The sequence below is a fragment of the Paroedura picta genome, chromosome 6 (assembly GCF_049243985.1).
Source record: "Paroedura picta isolate Pp20150507F chromosome 6, Ppicta_v3.0, whole genome shotgun sequence".
In the NCBI taxonomy this organism is placed as follows: domain Eukaryota; kingdom Metazoa; phylum Chordata; class Lepidosauria; order Squamata; family Gekkonidae; genus Paroedura; species Paroedura picta.
This window is the reverse complement of record NC_135374.1, coordinates 43,041,521-43,060,521: the sequence shown is the minus strand read 5'-3', so window position 1 is coordinate 43,060,521 and position 19,001 is coordinate 43,041,521. Positions and strand designations below refer to the sequence as shown.

The 19,001-nt window shown below is 45.0% G+C and overlaps 1 protein-coding gene across 3 annotated transcripts; it reads left to right on the top strand.

Annotated features, from left to right (window-relative positions):
* The first annotated feature begins 151 nt into the window (after window positions 1–151).
* Window positions 152–18,931, top strand: POGLUT1 (protein O-glucosyltransferase 1). 3 transcript variants are annotated; one of them, XM_077342303.1, is made up of 11 exons: window positions 152–647; window positions 1,893–1,983; window positions 5,703–5,846; window positions 7,549–7,684; window positions 7,806–7,927; window positions 9,101–9,160; window positions 11,729–11,828; window positions 12,256–12,314; window positions 14,332–14,499; window positions 16,148–16,204; window positions 17,633–18,931. In XM_077342303.1, the coding sequence occupies exons 1-11, from the start codon at window positions 350–352 to the stop codon at window positions 17,787–17,789; spliced, it is 1,392 nt and encodes a 463-aa protein (XP_077198418.1). In that variant the 5' UTR covers window positions 152–349; the 3' UTR covers window positions 17,790–18,931. The 3 variants fall into 3 exon arrangements, with proteins under 3 accessions (XP_077198418.1, XP_077198416.1, XP_077198417.1); XM_077342301.1 differs by having other exon boundaries at window positions 470–641; XM_077342302.1 differs by lacking the exon at window positions 152–647 and adding an exon at window positions 693–745.
* Window positions 18,932–19,001: the final 70 nt, after the last annotated feature.

The window sequence follows — 19,001 nt, the reverse complement described above, 5'->3', positions numbered from 1 at the left end:
CCTCAGGCCATCGCCTCCTCTTGGCCTTAGCGGCCAAACTACCGCTGGACGAGCCTTTCTGCCCGTGAGCCGGCCTCCCTTGGAGTCAGTCCGCAGGCACGAGGAGCCTCTTATTGGTGTGGCTCCCGCGACGACACCGAAGTGAAGCCACGGGAGGAGATCCCCTCCCCGCTGCTTCTTTGCCTTGGGCGGCAAAGCGTATACTACGCTACAGGCTGTCCGCCTGCTTTGTTCCCGTGCCGTGCAGGTTACTGGGAAGGAAGCCCGCTGGCTGGCTGGCTGGCCGGCCGGCCGGCTTCTGCGGAACCGCCTCCCTCCCCACAGCGAAATATGTGCTAGTGTGTCAAAAATGGGAGGAGGTGCCGCACCAGACTTCCCCTGGCGCGGGTTGCGACGTGCAAACTACAAATCCCAGAACTCGGAGAAATCCGGACCGCGATTTATGCGCATGGGCACCACCTGCCGGGAATGGGGGTGGAGTTCCCCCCTTTTTGTTGGACCGGTTGCATGGCAATCCCTGCGTCGGCCCGTGGTGTGCGCAGGCGCCGTGCGTGTCTTTGCCGCGATGGAGTCTCTCTGGCCGCGGCGAGTGGCAGCTCTGCTTCTGCTGGGCGTTTGCTGCTGGGGAAGCAGCGCCGCAGGTGGGCGTGAGTAGTGCCGAACTGGCGCTGCGGCAGGCAGGCGGGCAGGCAGGGAGGGATGCTTCTCCCGCTGATGTCTTCCCGCAGCCATCGTGCCCCAGAAGGTTGTCCGGTGGGGTCTAGGGGCATCTCCTCTGGGGCGTGGGCGCGCGGGCATTCTCCCGCTCCGGTTCTCGCTTTATGGGAACTCCTCTTCTCAACCTTCACTTTGCTAGGCGGGAATTCTAAAGTTCTCCTGAAACTTTTATAAAGCACCTCGCAGTTGTTTCTTATGCAGATTCCGCTCCAACCTCATGGATTGTGGGGACATAATAGCGCGCGAATCATTCACCCCCCCCCCCCCAGTTTCTTAAATAGGTTAGAGTCAAAAGCTGCATTCTGCAAAGAGCCGCCGAGATTCAAAGCTTAAAGACTGTATGGTTCCCTCTTCGGTTTTCCTCACTTTCTGGAAAGCGGGAAATTCTTGCCTTCATTGTCTGAAGTGCTTCTCCGTTTGCAAAGTACTGCACTGTGTTATTGTGACTGGGTTCTGGGGGACCCTGGTTCGGCACCTTACTCTGCCGCAGAAGTTTTTTGGGTGACTTTGGCCTAGTCATATTGCTCAGGCTTCATTGGGTGGGGAGTGGCGGTCTAGGAGTCTGGGCTGGGTTTTAGTTGCCGGGCAACTTTTTTTTGGTTTTCCTTCTATTCTTCTTTTCCCCTCCCCTCTTGAGATAATATTAGGTGGACTAAATTAGGACAAGGTTTTCCACCGGATCCTCTTACTGATTGCTGGTTTTTATATGAAATTATTTTATTGTTACGGGATTTTATTGGGGTTTTAATGAATTGTAAACCGCCATGAGCCCTTGGGGAGTGGTGTGATATAAATAAAAAATAAAAATTTATACCCTGCTTTTCTCTCTAGTGGGGATTGAATGCGGCTAACAACACCGTTCTCCACTCCTCCATGCATATCCTGCTTTTCTCCCCAGTTTGGCCTCTGAAGTCACTTTCTGAACTCCATTTTCTCACAAAAGGTCTATGAGGCCGGCCAGGCTGAGAGTCTGTGACAGATCACCCAGCAAGATCCAGAAACATTAGTGGGAATGCAAACCTGGGTTGTTGGGTTGTTTGTGTGAGTTTGTAACATTGATCTGTATAGGTGACAATGTCTTGCATAGTATGCATGGCCCGAAATGAGGCCCACCTTATAAATCTCTTTATAATCATTGCAGAATTGTCTAACATTTAATTCTGGTTGTATTTCAGATACAAAGGGGAAGAAATTCCTGGTCCAGATTAGCAGAGCTGTAGAGAACTACAGGTCGTGCATGAAGGAAAATTGCAATTGTTATCAAGGGTAAGGAAGGGAGCAATATCCCTAGCAGTTTAATTGATATTTATGGGGTGGGGTGGAGGGTGGAGAATATCCATTGCATATGGAAGATCCCAAGTTCTGTCATGTACCTCTCCAGTGAGAAGGACCGTATGCTATAGGCCCGGGAATGGCATCTCCTTGAATCAGCCAGCAGGTAGGACTAGATGAGCTGATGGTCAGACTGGGTGTGGCAGTGTCCAGATAGGATTGACAATCAATGACTTTACTTCTGCTCCAGTGACATGTTGGCTCCATAACACAATAGAGTGTAGCTGAACTAACAGCCAATGGTGTCAGAATGACAGCAATAGTTGTCATGAGATGTTTAAGCTGAGGGAGATAAAGGTGTGGGTTGTAAAATATATTTTCCTTGGAGGAAAATTCCACTGAAGTCCATTGGATTTGCTTCCAAGTCAGTATGCTTACAGATTGGCAGCTCTGGGGGCCAGGTACTGAAAAAGCACAATGTGTATTGCAGACAAAGCAGGGGGGGAGAAACAAGGGTTATACCCAACCAGCCATACTAGAAGCAAGCTGAGACCCAGCAGCATGGCCTATGCCTCAGGGGCTTTCCTCCAACCTAGCTGGTATTGGTTCCAGTCCAGGAGGTGGAAGCCAAGTCCTCTGCCTTCTCCTGTGCTCTGAGGCTCCTCTCAATTGTTTCACCAGCCCTGTGTCCTTAGTAAACTGGCATATTGTGCAGCTTTTCAGCATGCAGATTGCCTTTCATGGTCTGCACATGCTACTGTGTATTAGCATGGGTGTTTTAAATCCACACTATTTCAGCAAATCTTTTTTAAAATCCTCATTATGGAGTCTTAAAAGTTTTTGCATGCTCTTGTGCATGTGAAATGCACTGGTCCCTTCTTGGGTAACTGAATGTATCTACTACCTTAAGTGAATGTGCTATGTCAAACACTGACATCATTAACTCTTCTTACTCCTCATGTAGCAGAAGATAGGAGCCCTTTCTTGCTTCATCAAAGTGCCATGGGAGCTTTTCTCCTGTAGAAGCATCCCTCACCATTGAAGTAAAAGAGTTCATATATATTTTATTTATTTTTGTGGCTTTTTGGCCACAGCTCTCTGAAATGTCTTGGGGCATTTTACAATAAAGTATAAAAGCAGTCTTGTTACAAACACATCTAAAACCTAAACATTCCAACTAAAATGAATTTACAGTTTTCAATTTAGTCTACAGTCACTCTGTCCAAAGATCACTAATCTGATGAGCCAAGGCCTCCTGTTGGTGGTGGTCTCTTGTCCAGCCTGACTCAAGATGGAGGCACATGGCCTGGGTGAGATCCCCAGGGCTATTCTGCACACAAAGGATAATGCACTTTCAGTGCACTTTAGATTTCCCTGTTCTGCACAGGAAAATCCAGCTGCCAAAGCACATTGTAAGTGCATTATCCTATGTGTGCGGAATGGGCCCTGGGACCAGGTGTGGGACTGGCTGGGGGCCATGCAGATGGTAGTGGTGCTATCCTTGGCCTCAATCAAATGCCTGGTAGAAGAATGCCATCTTGCAGGCCCTTGAGAACTTTGGAAGCTCCGTAAGGGCCCAGTCTCTGCCAGCAGCTCATTCCACCAGGCCGTAGCCAGGGCAGAAAAACACCTGACTCTGGTTGAAGCAAGGCACACTTCTCTGGGGCTGGGAACCGCCAACAGGTTGGAATTTGCTGAGTAGAGAGCTCTTTTTTGGGGGGGGGTATATTTGTAGAGGCGGCCCCTTAGGTATTCAGTTCACAGACTGCCTAAGGCCTTAAAGGTTAGAACCAGCACCTTAAACCTGATCCAGGACTCAATTGGCAGCCAGTACAGCTGCTAAGGCCTTTTGTGGTCTTCTCCAGCTCTGTGTGATTCTGATTCTATGTGGATTGTGGATATATATGCCTATATTGCTAGTGGTCCCCAACCGTTCTATCACCGGGGACCGGTCAATGCTTGACAATTTTACTGAGGCCCGGGGGGGGGGGTAGTCTTTTGCCAAGGGGTGTTGCCACCACCTGAGCCCCTGCTCCGCTTGCTTGTCTACTGGTGCCCCTGACTTCCTGCTGCCTGCAGGGGGGAGCTACCAGCAGCATCTGCGCAGTGCCACACCGAGGGGGAGCCCCAGCTATGGCGGCCGCTGGAGAGCACCAAAGGTGAGCCGGCGGTGGAGTGGCAAGGCAGCCGCTGAGGCAGCAGCCAGGGAGGAGGACGAGGAGGAGACGCGGCCCAGTACCCGACTGATCCACAGACCAGTACCGGTCCCCAGACCGGCGCTTGGGGACCACTGTATATTGCCATTAAGTCACAGCTCGCCTATGGAGACCCCTGATGGGGTTTTCAAGGAAGAGACCCCCAAAGGTGATTTGCCATTGCTTGCCTCCACATCACAACCCTGGTGTTCTTTGGAGGTGCTCTGGGACCAGAACTGTTTGGCCCTTTCCCACTTGGCAACCATCTGGCTGGGTGGTATCTAGGGGACTACAATCCTTGAGCCTTGTCCACATCATTCATTTATCCATAAAGTTCCCAAAAGAGCCTGTAATCCTGCCATGGAGAAACGCTACCTTGTTGCTGAGGTCATGTGAGAAGAGAGGTTTAGCTGCTTTTCTTTCTAGCTGAAAAAAGAGTGATGTGTGAGGGCTAGAAGCCTGCAGGCTCCTACACTGCCAAAGAAAGGAAGTGCAATAAACAGCAACAAATGTACTTTGTACCCCTGAAATGACATCCACTGCTGTGGGATCAGAAGAGACTTCTATTTGCACTCCTCTAATATATATATATACTGTGCTTGCACAAGTTTTGAATTAACATAAGGCAATAAGTCTTGTCTCAAAAGTAAAACATAAATAATGAATGCATTCCCTGCATAAGGACTCTGACAAGGCACAACCAAGGATCAGTGCTTTCCACACAGACTTAAAAAAAAGAAAGAAAACCTTTTCAGGCAGGATTACAAAATCACATTCATTTATGTATTCAAAAAGACAGACATTTTAAGCCACCCAAATCCCTGTCACCCATATAATGTCCTGGCCCTTTCCTTCCATTTTATGACAACTGCATTCAAATAATAATTGCATTACAAATCCTGACTCAAATTCAGGCACATTTTAAATTTTAACCTTCTGCCTGGGGTGTGGGTTGATGACCCTGGAGGTCCCTTCCAACTCTATGATTCTTGAGCACTGTGCTTATTCCAGTAAGCAATGAAAAAACACTATTGCCCAACATTGTCTGTGATCAGTTCTCTCTCTATTTCTTGTACGTTTGCCATCAGCGTGATGTGCTACCCGCTATTCACCTAATCCTTTCTCCGGGAGCGGCTTACCCATTTAAACTTTGGTCTCTTCGTTGGCTAAAACATCAGAGGGGCTCCCCTGGGAAAGTCCTCTGCCAAGACACTCCGGAGAGCCACAGACAGCACTGAGCTTGAGCCAGCTAGAGCCACAGACAGCACTGAGCTTGAGCCAGCTAGAGCCACAGACAGCACTGAGCTTGACGGGTGAATAGCCTTAAGGTATAAGGCAGCACCTAATTTCCATTTCTACCTGTTCACCTCAGGGAGCAAATTGAATGGTCTCCCAGGCTTGGAGCATGAGGGAGCCCCAGACAGACAGACAGACTTCTTTCATGAATGCCTTGATAACAGTTACTATAATAACCTCCCCTAATGTGTTTAATGATGGGTAGAATCTCTCTCCCTGCAGAGTTAGAGAACAAGATTTGACTCCCTTTCGAGAGGGGATCTCCAAGGAGTTGCTGTCAGAAGCAATCAGTCGGAAGCTGGGGACGCACTACCAGATCATCAAGAAGAAGCTGTACCGTGAGCATGATTGCATGTTCCCTGCAAGGTGAGCGCAATGCAAAAATCTCCCTAACCACCTTAACCTGTGGGTCATCGAGCAGAAAATGTTTGCAAGAGCTAAGTTCCTGTATAAGGGGAAGAAATTGATGAAGCATTGCCTTGCCTGACTTGTTGGAATTGCATTTGTTTTTGTGAGAAATCAGTGTTGACACTGCACTTTAGTTGCACAAGAAGGCAACATGGGTTAGATGCTGAAAGAAATCAAGAATAAATGCTTCTGAGAAAGGGGATAATTGAAAGGCATAACTTGCTGAGTCGTCTAAAACAGGAGGTGCTTGAGTATCAGCAGGGGCTTTTAAGTGGATCCAGCTTAGTTTATAGTGGTGTTAGGAAAAAGAACCATGAAAAAAACAAAGCAGTGTCCTATGCAGATAAGTTGACCATGCACTGAGTCACCTTGCAGACAGAACAGTGGGCAAAAGTGCTTTGGCCTAGCCTCCATGTGATTGCTGGATCATCTGCACAGTGCAAACACACACAAGAAGTGCTTGTGCGCATGTCCCCTTCCTGTGACCTGCTACATTTGTAAATCAGCATCACTTACCATGGGGAGGAGATGTATACATTTGCTCTTCCTCTGTGTGTGTGCACTGTGCAGATGACTCAGTAATTGTGCAGTGGTGGTTGTAGGGACGGGCAGAGGGCAGCAGGTTCATGCCCACTCTCCCACCCCATGTGCTGGGTCATTGCATGAATGGGTTGTCCACACAGGGCTCCTGTGTCTCATGTTCTCCTGTCATTTCAGTCTCTGGGCCTTTTCCAAAATCATGTTGTACCTATGCCTTTTCCCATGATTATCTGGCCACTTCCTCCTTGACCTCACCTTGAGAACCAACTAGTCTTTTCTTTGTACGCATCCTCAGTAATCTTGACAAAAGCCACATGGCATAGGCCAGTATTATCCCATATTTAAGTGTACGGAATATGATGGATGTGTAGCCATGATAAGAAAGTATCTTGGTTATAGGGCAACTTTTGAGTTACAGGTTGAGGTACTATTCCTGCCAGGGATCTCTGGGTTATTTTAGGACAGTGTACCTTCTCCCACAACCCTTGCCCAGTTAATAGTAATTCTTCCTGTAAATAAGATCAGGTAGATGATATAACTTGGTTTACATCTTTGATTCAGTAGCTATTCAGTCCCATAATATTACACTCCCATTGGATAGCAGGGTTTGGCCCAGTCTTGTCAGATCTTGAAAGTTAACCAAGGTCAGCCCTGCTTAGGACTTGGATGGGAGACTACCATGGAAGTCCATGATGCCGAGGCAGGCAATGGCTAGTCACCTCCATATGTCTCTTGCCTTGAAAACCCTACAGCAGGGATCCCCAGACTTTTTCAGGCCATGGATACATTTGGAATTCTGACACAGCCCAGTGGTCACAGCAACAAAATGGCTGCCATTTCAGTATCACAGTGCAGATCCGTATGTTGTGGCAGTAGTTACTGCCAGAGCAACATTTTAAAAAATCTGCACAGCCAAACAAATCTCAGGGCGAAAGCCCTGCCTGGCTCCACTCGCTCCCTAAAAACACTTGATGGGTGCCAGAAAACGGGTTGGCAGGCACCATGGTGCCCATGGGCACCATGTTAGGGTTCCCTGCCCTACAGGCCTGCAGTAAGTCAGCTGGGACTTGACAGCAAAAAGGCTTTGACATTGCTTGTATTTGTCCTGTACATTCTGCAGGTGTAGTGGCATTGAGCATTTTATCTTGGAGATAATTGACCATCTTCCAGATATGGAGTTCGTGGTCAATGTACGAGATTATCCCCAGGTGCCCAAATGGACAAAACCTCTCATTCCCATCTTCTCCTTCAGTAAGGTAAGGTGGGTTATGGCCTTTGCCCTAATGTGGACAACTGTGACATGTAATGGAATCTCTTGCATTATTGAGACGTTCTGCTGTAACTAACTTGCTTCACTGTCTCTTTATTTTCTGGGAGACTTCAGAATACTATGATATTATGTATCCTGCCTGGACATTTTGGGAAGGAGGACCAGCTGTGTGGCCCATTTACCCAACAGGCCTGGGACGCTGGGACATAATGAGAGAGGACCTCCGAAGGTATATTTCAAGAAAGAAATATGTTGCCTTCAAACTATGTGGATTTGTTTCCTCTATTAACTTGGTGCTTGTATGAAGCGAAAAACCTCAGTCAAAATCACAGATGTTTAGAAATATACCACTCCTACCATTTTTCAAAAATATGCATGAGATTGCAATCTTTGGAATCCACAGGCCATGGTAAATTAATTCCCCAAGCTGGTAGAGTCTTTGGACTTTAAAAGGTTACATTGATTGGGTTTTCTTTGAAATACACACTGATATCACATCTATTTTAGCATTGGCTCTAAGGATGCAGGGTAAGCTGGTGTAAACAGCATGAATATCCTTAACAAATGTGAAGAGAAGAGGTTTTAAGTGGGTTGAGCTCCTGATAGAGAGGAGAAAAACTGGCTCTGCTAAAATGCTCTGTTCCATACAAACCCTAAAGAGACAAGAGCTTAAAGCTTTGCATCTCATCATCCTAACCATAGCACAAAGTCATAGTTGATCCTTTCACTGATTTCTTGGCACCTTTAGTGTGCTCTGGTAACAATGTGTGTATGTGAGTGTGTTTAAGGTGGCAACAAGTTGCAGCTGAGCTATGGCAACCTCAACAAGAGGCTTGCAAGGCAAGTGAGCAGCCATGGTGGTCTGCTATTGCCTCCCCTGGCTGAATCTTCCTTGGTGGGCTCCTTTCCAAGAACTGACCCTGCTTAGCTTCTGAGATCTGATGAGCTCAGGCTGTACCTTCCTGACTTCCCTCCTGTTCTGGGAACTAGCAGCTTTTAGATGTGGCTTAACTGGTTGGTATTTGGTTGACATAAGCCTTGCCATGGATTATCTTAAACGTGTCTGCAGTTACAAAGTGGGTTTTGAAAAAGAATCTCTTTATAGCTTTTAAAACTAACTTGTTTAAGCCCTAAGAGCAGTTGATTTAATGATGCTGATCTTGTACGAATGGAAATACATGCCTGCTGACTCTCACATTTAAGAGAAACTGACCCATCTCTTTTGGATTGTCTTGCCTTTCAAACACAAGGATTTTAAAATATTTTATTTAGAATAACAATGTATGGCACTACAATTAATGAGATCATTAACCTGCATCCAAATAAGTTCTGAGGACTAGTAAGGAATTACGTGCAGCAATACTTATGATGGCCCACTTGTATTTATCCAAAATATTTTCAGCTCAGCAGAAAAATGGCCATGGAAGAAGAAGATTCCCACGGCCTACTTCCGAGGCTCGCGGTAAGCACATTTTCCTCATTCCAAATGCTTTAATGTGAGTTGCAGTCTTGACTACAGGCCTCAGGCCTTAAACAAAGCAATATACCAGATGGACCAGAAATGTATTTATTAGACTTTTTAGCCATTGCTCACCCAAAGGGTCTCGCAGTGACTTACAGTATCAAAACCAATAAAGAAGAAACAAGTCACAAATATAAAATACTAGTGTTAAAACATTAAATTACTGATACATGTTTAGCACACTACCACTAATAAAAACAGCCCAAACATGTGGTTATCCTCCAAAGGCTAACCTAAACAACTCGGCCTTGCATGCCCTGCAGAAACTAAACAAGTCTGGCAGGGCACGGATGTCATCTAAGAATGTATTCTGCAGGGCAAGGGCCACAACTGAGAAGGCGCTTCCCCTGGTGACAGCTAACTGAATCATCATGAGTCCAGGCAACTGCACATGCCCTAGAGCAGGGGTAGTCAACCTGTGGTCCTCCAGATGTCCATGGACTACAGTTCCCATGAGCCCCTGCCAGCATTTGGAGGATGCCAGAGGATGACTAGAGGATGGCCAGAGGGAGCAAGGGGCAGGATTGTAATGGGAGAGGTGGCCCTGTAGGTATGAGAGTCCCCAACCATTAAGAGTTTTAAAGGTTAACAACAACTTGTATTGAACCTGGGGGATAATTTGCTCATTAGTACAGCTACTGCAGATTTGGACTAATATGAGCTGACAAAGATACTCTGGGCAGAAATTTAGCAACTGCATTCTGGACCACCTGCAGTTTCCAAAGTGTTCTCAAGGGTAACCCTATGTAGAGAAAATTTCAATAGTTCAATCTGTAGGTGACTGTTGCATGGATCAGTGGGACAAGGCCTGACCCACTGGGTCTGTACCCATGGACACTTGTTCATCCAATGATAGCAGATAATCCAACCATGTTCCGAGGCTCTTTACAGAGCCTGCAGCTGTTACCTAGATACTGTCAGGTCTCAGAAGTGACCCTCCATCTCAGTCTTCCTCATCCACACCACTTCCATCTTAGATGGACTGAACTTCAGCCAGCTTCCCCTTCACCATAGGAGTATCACACACAGTCACTGGATAGTGCAGAGAGCTCTGCCACAAATAAAATACGTTTTTTTTCAAATAAAATACGTTTAATTTAAGTTCATCATTGGCAGATATGAAAGCTGCCCCTCTTTATAAAAGGCATACTTAGATGTGCTGCAGAATTCCCTGGTGTGAGGTTAGGAAATGTCCATGAAAAGAAACAGATCTTACCAAAAGGTCCCCTAAATCAGTGGTCCCCAACCCTCGGTCTGGGGACCGGTGCCGGCCCAGCGATCAGTCGGTACCGGGCCGTGGCTCCTTGTCCTCCTCCCCAGCTGCTGCCTCAGCGGCTGCCCTGCCACTCTGCCACCGGCTCACCTTTGGTGCTCTCCAGCGGCCACCATGGCTGGGGCTCCCCCTCGGCATGGCACTGTGCAGCTGCTGCTGGCAGGGTTACCCGCAGGAAAGCAAGTGGAGCAGGGGCTCAGGCAGTGGTGGTAACGTCCCTCTGCAAAAGACTACACCCCCCCCCCCTCAGTAAAATTGTCAAGTGTTGACCTGTCCCCAGTGATAAAAAGGTTGGGGACCACTGCCCTAAATAAAAGGAAGTCTGTCTGCTGGTCTCATGTTTTTGTATATCAGACTGAAAGTTAGCTGCAAATGCTGCCTTCCATGCTCCATTGTCTGAGTCACCTTACTGTCTAGTAACCATAATACTATTGCTTGCCTGTGCCTTTCATGCATTTGAGTAGTTTTTGATAAGAAGTTCACAGCCCATAAAATTATTTTAGCTGTGACTCCGCTAGGTTGGTAAGAAATGCTCATGTCCTGAACTTTCTGCCTCTGTTCTTCTTCATCACACCTGGAACAGATTTTCCACATCTTGAATTGACGAGGATGTAGGCCATGTGTGCAGTCATGCCCTGAGCCCACCTCCCTCCCCAAGGCTTCTAGCTAGGCTCAGCCAGCTCTGGCAGTCTGCACCTTAGAAGAGTTGCAGCATTTCAGTGATTTCAGACGAAGAGTTGGTTCTTATATGCCACTTTTCTCTATCTGAAGGAGTATCAAAGCAGCTTACATTCACTTTCCCTTTCCTCTCACTACAACAGACACCCTGTGGGGTGGGTGAGGCTGAGAGAGCCCTGATATCACTGCTTGGTCAGAACAGCTTTATCAGTGCTGTGGTGAGCCCAAGGTGACCCAGCTGGCTGCATGTTGGGGAATGCAGAATCGAACCCAACTCGTCAGATTAGAAGTCCACATTCCTAACCATTACATCAAGCTGGCTCTAGAAGTGCTGCAAATTGCAGTCAGTCGGGGGTCACAACATGCTCCACGTTGTCTCCTGACACCATCATTGCTGCTGTACTGCTTTAGCATCCTAAATTATTTGGCATTGTACTAAGAAGAACCCAGGTGTAATTGGAATGCTTCTCAGATGATTCAGGCTTGTCTTTACACGTTTGGACAATTTTCTAAATGACAGTGTTTGTTGATAAATGTGTGTGTGTTTTTGCCGATAGAACAAGCCCAGAGCGAGACCCCCTCATTCTTCTTTCTCGAGAAAATCCAGACCTTGTGGATGCAGAATACACGAAAAACCAAGCCTGGAAATCTGAAAGAGTAACTATTATTAATTCAACCATTGTATATTATCAGAAGAGACAACAGCAATAAGTGGGCTATGACAGATGAGTACCCAAATCTGGGTTAGCCTTGAAGAGCAAACGAGGATTCTTGCATTCAAGGTGTTCCATGTTAGAACACACCAATTCCATCTTGCTTTCAATCTGGATAGACCCCTTGTTAGGTTAGCATGTGCCATGTGAATGGAATGTTGTAGCTTGTTCAAACATGGCAAGAGATCTGGGACTTTTCTATTAAGATTCCAAATGCAGATGATTGTCATGTTCTCCTCTCACGTTCTTCTGAAAATTCATTCCAAATCTGAAGGGAACTTTAATTATGCCTGTTGCGTATCGTATTTGTACAGCTAGCCAAAAAGACAAGTCCTAAAAATTTTAGAGTAACTCTTCTCTCTCTTGTGAAGGACACCCTTGGAAAACCACCTGCTAAGGAAGTTCCTCTGGTGGACCATTGTAAGTACAAGTAAGTGAGTGATTCAGTCTGGAATCCATTTGAAATGCTTTACATCTCCATTTTGTATTATGGCAACACTGAAATAAATATTGGATTTTCTGGTTGAAGTTGTGCCTGGATTAGGCAATGCCTTAAGCACTCCGTCTTAATCATGTATAAGAGGAGACAGCCACGGGGTTTTCCAATCGTAGGTGAATTTTAAATCTGGATTGTAAATTTTAAAACTGTATTATATTTAATTATTTTGTATTCTGTTTTTCTTGTAAGCTGCCCTGAGCCCTTTTGGGGAATGGCAAGGTACAAATCAATCAAATATAGGAAATAAATGAAATCAATGATGGCTCTTCCTTGATCAGGCTGCCAGCCAGATTGCTACACAGTGCTTAGCTTTAGGCTGCTCCATTTCACCTTTTGCTATGCACCGATAGATATATAGCAGTATTGAGTATGTCACCTATTATGTCAGATATATTTCAGAAACTTCAGAGAACCATCATGCTTCCCTAGATTTTACTCACTGATAGTCAGTAGATGGTACAGCATACTCCACAGGCATCTGCAGTGATTCTGACAGAATGACCCTAAGGCACTCTGTCATTTCTCAAGTCTTTAAGGTATTGCTGTAAGATACTTCTGTGAAATTTGTAGATAATGCTACTTACAGAATCATAGAATTAGAGTTGGAAGGTTCCTCCAGGATCACCTAGTCCAGTGGTCCCCAACCCCCGGGCCGGGGACTGGTACCAGTCCGTGGATCAGTCGGTACTGGGCCACGGCTCCTCCTCGTCCTCCTCCCCGGCTGCTGCCTTGGGGGCTGCTCTGCCACTCTGCCGCCAGCTCACCTTTGGTGCTCTCCAGCGGCTGCCATGGCTGCGGCTCCCCCTCGGTATGGCATTGCACAGCTGCTGCTGGCAGCGCCCCCCAGCAGGTGGCGGGAAGTCAGTGGCGCCGGCAGGAAAGCAAGTGGAGCAGGGGCTCAGGTGGCAACATCCCTTGGCAAAAGACTACCCTCCCCCAGGCCTCAGTAAAATTGTCAAGCATTGACCGGTCCCCGATGATAAAAAGGTTGGGGACCACTGATCCAGTCCATTCCGCTGCAGAATGGAAGAAATGGCCACAAGAGCCAAGTTCCTACACAATACCTTCTGCCCATCCACTTACTAGCTGCCTAAGTACTCGAATGCTAGTATGTTAAATGACTTCCCTGGAGTTTTTGGGAAGTCCAAAATGATTAGGGATCCTGATTTGGAAGTTCTTGCTGAAATTAATTGATGTTGCCTCACGTCTTCTGGGGATACATATTTCTTTCTTCCACTGGAGATGCACCTACTGCGGCTGCAAACATTCAGGTGCCGGAGGAGGTTATTTGAAGCACGTATTATGATCTGGATTTAACTGTACAAATAATTTTAAAGTACATTCACCTTCTTGATACAGATTTGCTTGGGACAAGTTTTAATACCAGAAGGGATGTACAATCTTGTTGCTGTAGTTAAGGGTGTTCTATTGCAGCTGCTTTTGGCTGCTCTGTTGGAAGACTAAATAGAATGTACATTCTATTTAGAGCCAGTTTGGTGTAGTGGTTAGGAATGCGGACTTCTAATCTGGCAAGCCAGGTTCGATTCTGCGCTCCCCCACATGCAACCAGCTGGGTGACCTTGGGCTCGCCACGGCACTGATAAAACTGTTTTGACCGAGCAGTGATATCAGCGCTCTCTCAGCCTCACTCACCCCACAGGGTGTCTGTTGTGGGGAGAGGAATGGGAAGGCGACTGTAAGCCGCTTTGAGCCTCCTTCGGGTAGGGAAAAGCAGCATATAAGAACCAACTCTTCTTCTCCTTGCTGAGCATTTAATTTAAGGCATTTGACATCCCACACATTGCTGTATGGAAGTCATGCCCATTTTGTGAACCCAGCATTGTAGATCTTTAGAACACAAACAAGGCTTTATTAATTATGAAAGAAGGGAAATAGATTACTGGAAGAGAGACAGTACTCTAAAACAGCATCTCTTTGTATTATGCAGATACCTCTTTAACTTCCGAGGTGTAGCAGCCAGCTTTCGATTCAAACACCTCTTCCTGTGTGGCTCATTGGTTTTTCACGTTGGGGAAGACTGGCAAGAATTCTTCTATGCGCAGCTGAAACCTTGGGTTCACTATGTCCCAGTCAAGTCTGATCTTTCCAATGTGAGGTAAATTTTTTTAGCAGGAGTCACTTGCTACCTCTCTTTGTATCTGAGAATGTGGATGCCTGTATTTTTTGTTTACTTCATTTACCTTTCTCCCCATTGAGGACCCCAAGCAGCTTACATTATCATCTTCTCCATTTTGTCCTCACAAGCCCATGTGGTTAAGAGCATGCAATTTGGTGCGGTGGTTAGGAATGCAGAGTTCTAATCTGGCGAGCGGGATTTGATTCTACACTCCCCCACATGTATCCAGCTGGGTGACCTTGGGCTCTCCACAGCACTGATAAAGCTGTTCTGACCGAGCAGTGATATCAGGGCTCTCTCAGCCTCACCCACCTCACAGGGTGACTGTTGTTGGGAAAGGGAAGGTGAATGTAAGCTGCTTTGAGACTCCTACTGGTAGAGAAAAGTGGCATATAAGAACCAACTTTTCTTCTAGCACACCTGTGTCATTTCTAATGTATAAGAAATTGTGAATTTCCTGAACCTAGTAAAAAAAAAAGGGAGCTTCAGTATGCAGGTCGAAGGAGTGCTTTGAAGCCTTGTTGCTTCCACTGAAAAAAGGAAGAGCCTTGCATTGTGTGTGGTATTGCTTGTGTACATGACAACAGAATTTAGCAGTGCTGATAGTGCAATGTCTTTCAGAAGTCAGCATTATATGACAACCTTTTGCTCAGTGCTGTCAAGGAAAGTTCACTATATTGTAACTAAAGAGAACATCATGTTTGTATTTGTAAAAGCTGCAAAAACCCAAACAAACAAAATATGTTTGGGCTGCTGGAGCGATGCAATAAATGCTAAGATGGTGAGCCTTTAATACAGTAAGTTTGTAGGAGATAAGTTTACAGTTTGCACACTCTCCACTAAAAGTTAATCCTGCAAAATGTTTAGATAAAGTTAAACTCAGGACAACCCTTCTCTCTTTGGCCTTGTTGATTATTCCATCTATGGGGGCTCTCCCTCTTTGTAAGACACCCCAGACTGTACTCTAGTTCCAGAGAAACTGAGTATACTCTACGATTGGGAATGCTGGTTGCAGATGGTCTTGCTCATTTGTTTAAATTTTTAAAACATTTTAACTTAATTTTAACTTTAAACTTTCATTGTTCTAACATTATATGTTATGGAAACTTGATATACACCACCCTGAGCTGGCTTGCTGGGAGGGTGGTATGGAAATTAAATAAATACCTTGTGTTTGAGAACCTGCTACTGGCATGCTAGAGAGGAACCTGCACTCCCTCACCTCACATTTCCTGGGTGCATGTTCTTCTGCTTTGGGAACTGAAAGTGCAAATCTCTGATTAACACAGATCGAAAGAACAGCAAAGAACCCGTTCTTCCTCTTTTGCCACTTTTTAAAATGTCTTGACATTAAAAAAGTGTTATTAATATTTTGCCAACAGAAATCAGCTTCTTTCAGCTACAGCATTCATTGGATGTGCCTGCTTAATCTACATGCTATAATCAGGGTAGAAGTGAACGTGATGCACTGAAGAGAGCTTGCTGTACCTGTTGAGACAAGCAAGTAAATACCTCAGAGTTTTCAGAGGAAATGGGGGGAGCCTAAAGGACTCCTACTCCATGTGCATCACTGAGAAGGGAGGAGGCAATCAATGAATTCAGTGGTAATTGATCTGCTTTGTTTTAGGGAGCTGCTGCAGTTTGTAAAAGAAAATGATGACATAGCCCAAGAAATTGCAGACAGGTAAGTTTTGTAGGTGGCTGCTGAGTAGTTTCATTTACTGGACTAGCTGAATTTCCTTTTTCCACAGTATATTAAGGGGGAGATACAAACCCACCATGGGCCTTTCAGAAACTTGGGTGGGGTGACCCTGGCCTTGGTGTTGCATGGTACAAGTGTGGGAACAACAACTGCATTATAAAGTTCAGCATTTTTGTGATTCGAAAGTCACCCCATTACAGCTACAATGGATTTTGAAAAAGGAAATGTTTAAAAGAAATGAGGGGATGAGTCAAAAGGAAGCTGAAGAGGAGGATAATAAAAAGATACAGCGTACATTTGATGTCAGAAGAGGAGACTTTTAAAAAATAGAGATAGGTCAAATGGTAAATAAATGTGATGCTGAAGAGGGTTATATCCCTACGCAATGATTGGCAATTGCTTAAGTCCACAGGAATGGGAGGTTGCAAAGAATATCTGGTCCAGCATGGCTACTTCTAATCTTTTGATACTCCATTTATGCACAAGAAACTGGGCAGGTGGGGCTGCTGTGTTGCAACTTGCCATTTTCTGAAATCAGACTCATGCACAAAAGTTCCTGTGCTCCAGTATCCTCAGAGAGCTATTATAGAAATTAAACAAAGTCCACAACACAGTGGAGTGATGCTGATAAAGGAGAAGAGAGGGTAGATCTACTGTATGCTGCCCTAAACAGGAGCGACATTGCTGATTAACTAGTTATACCACAAAGACATATGCATCAGATATGATTCTTGTGAAATTGCAATGAAGGAGGGCAAGTGCCACTTTTCCCCAAATATCACCCTGTGTGGGTGGTAAGAACTTTATTTTATTTATTTATAATTTAATGTATACCCCACCACTCCCAAGCCGGCTTGGTTTGAGCCAGGATGACTGTACCCAACAGACAAGAAATAATACTACGTAATAAACCAATGTTTGTCGTTCAATTTTAGCCCCCGTAGTTCAAATCTAACTCATCACTTAGTTCATTAATGTAATTTATTCATGTTCATCCCCATCAATGGAAGCCATTTCCTAGGTTTTTCTCTGTGCCCAATTCAGCCACTAAAAGGTGTACAGACCACTTCCCAGTTGCACATAAATGTGCATTTTGAAATCTGTAAAAACTTGTGGTGCTAGTTTTGTGGTGGTGTTAATAAATGCCTTCATTAACAGATTCACTCCTATGTCAGTAACTTGAATTCTTAGCCAAGTTTAAAAGGGGAGAGGGAGAAATGAGGGCCCAACAACTAGTTCCATGAAGTTTGATCTCTATATCTGAACTGAGTGGGGATTTAAACTTTGTCCGTCCACAATCCTACTCTGAAACATTGACTGGGGCACATTGGCACTCTATATTGCCTTAATCCTGAATATATGAAAGCACTGATTGCAAGGGTTGTCTTTGACTTTCTTTCTTGCTTCTAGGGGTCGCCAGTTTATTGTGGATCATCTGCAGATGGAGGATATCTCTTGCTATTGGGAAAGACTTCTAACTGAATATTCTAAAGCCCTGATTTACAAAGTTAAACGGAAGAGTAACTACAGCGAGATTTCCAACAGGCCACTGAAAACAGAACTGTAGAAGCCACTGTTCCATTTTCATCTCAGGAATCAGATTCCTTGTGGACAGTGTTTCAAACGGGTAACCACATTAGCCAGTGATGGCAATGTAAAACAGAAATCAGTTGATGAACTTGGTCAGTTTTATGGGTGCTGTTTGGTTTCTGTTTTACTTGTAGGCTATGAAAAAGCTAGAGTGCATAGTTTGATTCAGCTGGATCTTCATGTTTCATGCTACCAAGGCTATTTTAAAAATATTATTATTGCATTCTGTATTAGCCAAATCTAGAATTTATTTTTTCAATATGTTGGTGACATTTTCAAAAGTGTATATGTGGAGCCCCAGTTCCAGTGAGTTCCAGAATTGCTTTGCTTCATGAGCCCTGTTCACGTTACAGTGAACTTACGTATAAACTGCATGTATGAGCGTACACCTGATAATTAGAGCGAGCCAGTCTAAGAGGTGAAAATGGGGACTAGTGGAATTTCAGTTACATGTTCAGTGTGTGGTACATGTGTGGAATATAACAGAATTACTGAGTGGACATTTAAGGGAAAATGAAGAGTACCTAGACTATATGCATTCATTGTAAGCTGTTTTCTGAATGAAATTGCCTCACCACAGTAGTCACTTTAGTGGCCTGTACTGGCTAAATGATAAGTGAATCATCATGGCATGTGATGATATAATAATTTAATCCTGTGTTTCTAACAACTTGTTATTTTCAAATATATCTAACATGAAATATTTAACTGGTCAAAGAAAGAACAGTGAGATGTTCCCCACAAACAAGCTGCTTTGGATAGAAAAGGCTTGTGAAATGCATAAAATAGCAGGATCTTATACTTTTCTCCCATTCATAATACTTTAAAATTTATGCTGTCTGTTGTTTTAAAAATCCAGGCTAAATGAAAGCCCCAGCAAAAGGTGCTACAGTCTTTAGGCAAAAGTGTACAGCAAAGTGTGCTTCATGCTAGATAATTACAAAGCTCTAGGTGTGCAGCAGCTCTGCTGTCACCCTCACGTCAGCTTGGACAGAGGGGACAAGTGAATGTTTGTCATATGCATTGTGAACATGAGGCATGTACTGACCAGAATTACTGAGCAGCAGATAAAAATTTGAGGACAGTTTGGGAAAAATAGATTTGTACTATGTAAAATAATTGTAGTAAGCTTTCTTTGTTTTCTGGGCTGTATGCTCAAAAGTTAGCAGAGTGCACTAATGGCTTAAGT

Bases quoted from the DNA above. Each gene is read 5' to 3' on its own strand.
- POGLUT1 (XM_077342303.1), top strand. From the start codon at position 350: ATGGGAGGAGGTGCCGCACCAGACTTCCCCTGGCGCGGGTTGCGACGT. The intron at 7,928-9,100 runs GTATATTTCAAG...AAATATTTTCAG, and splicing joins ATGAGAGAGGACCTCCGAAG to CTCAGCAGAAAAATGGCCAT. The intron at 12,315-14,331 runs GTAAGTGAGTGA...TGTATTATGCAG, and splicing joins GTGGACCATTGTAAGTACAA to ATACCTCTTTAACTTCCGAG.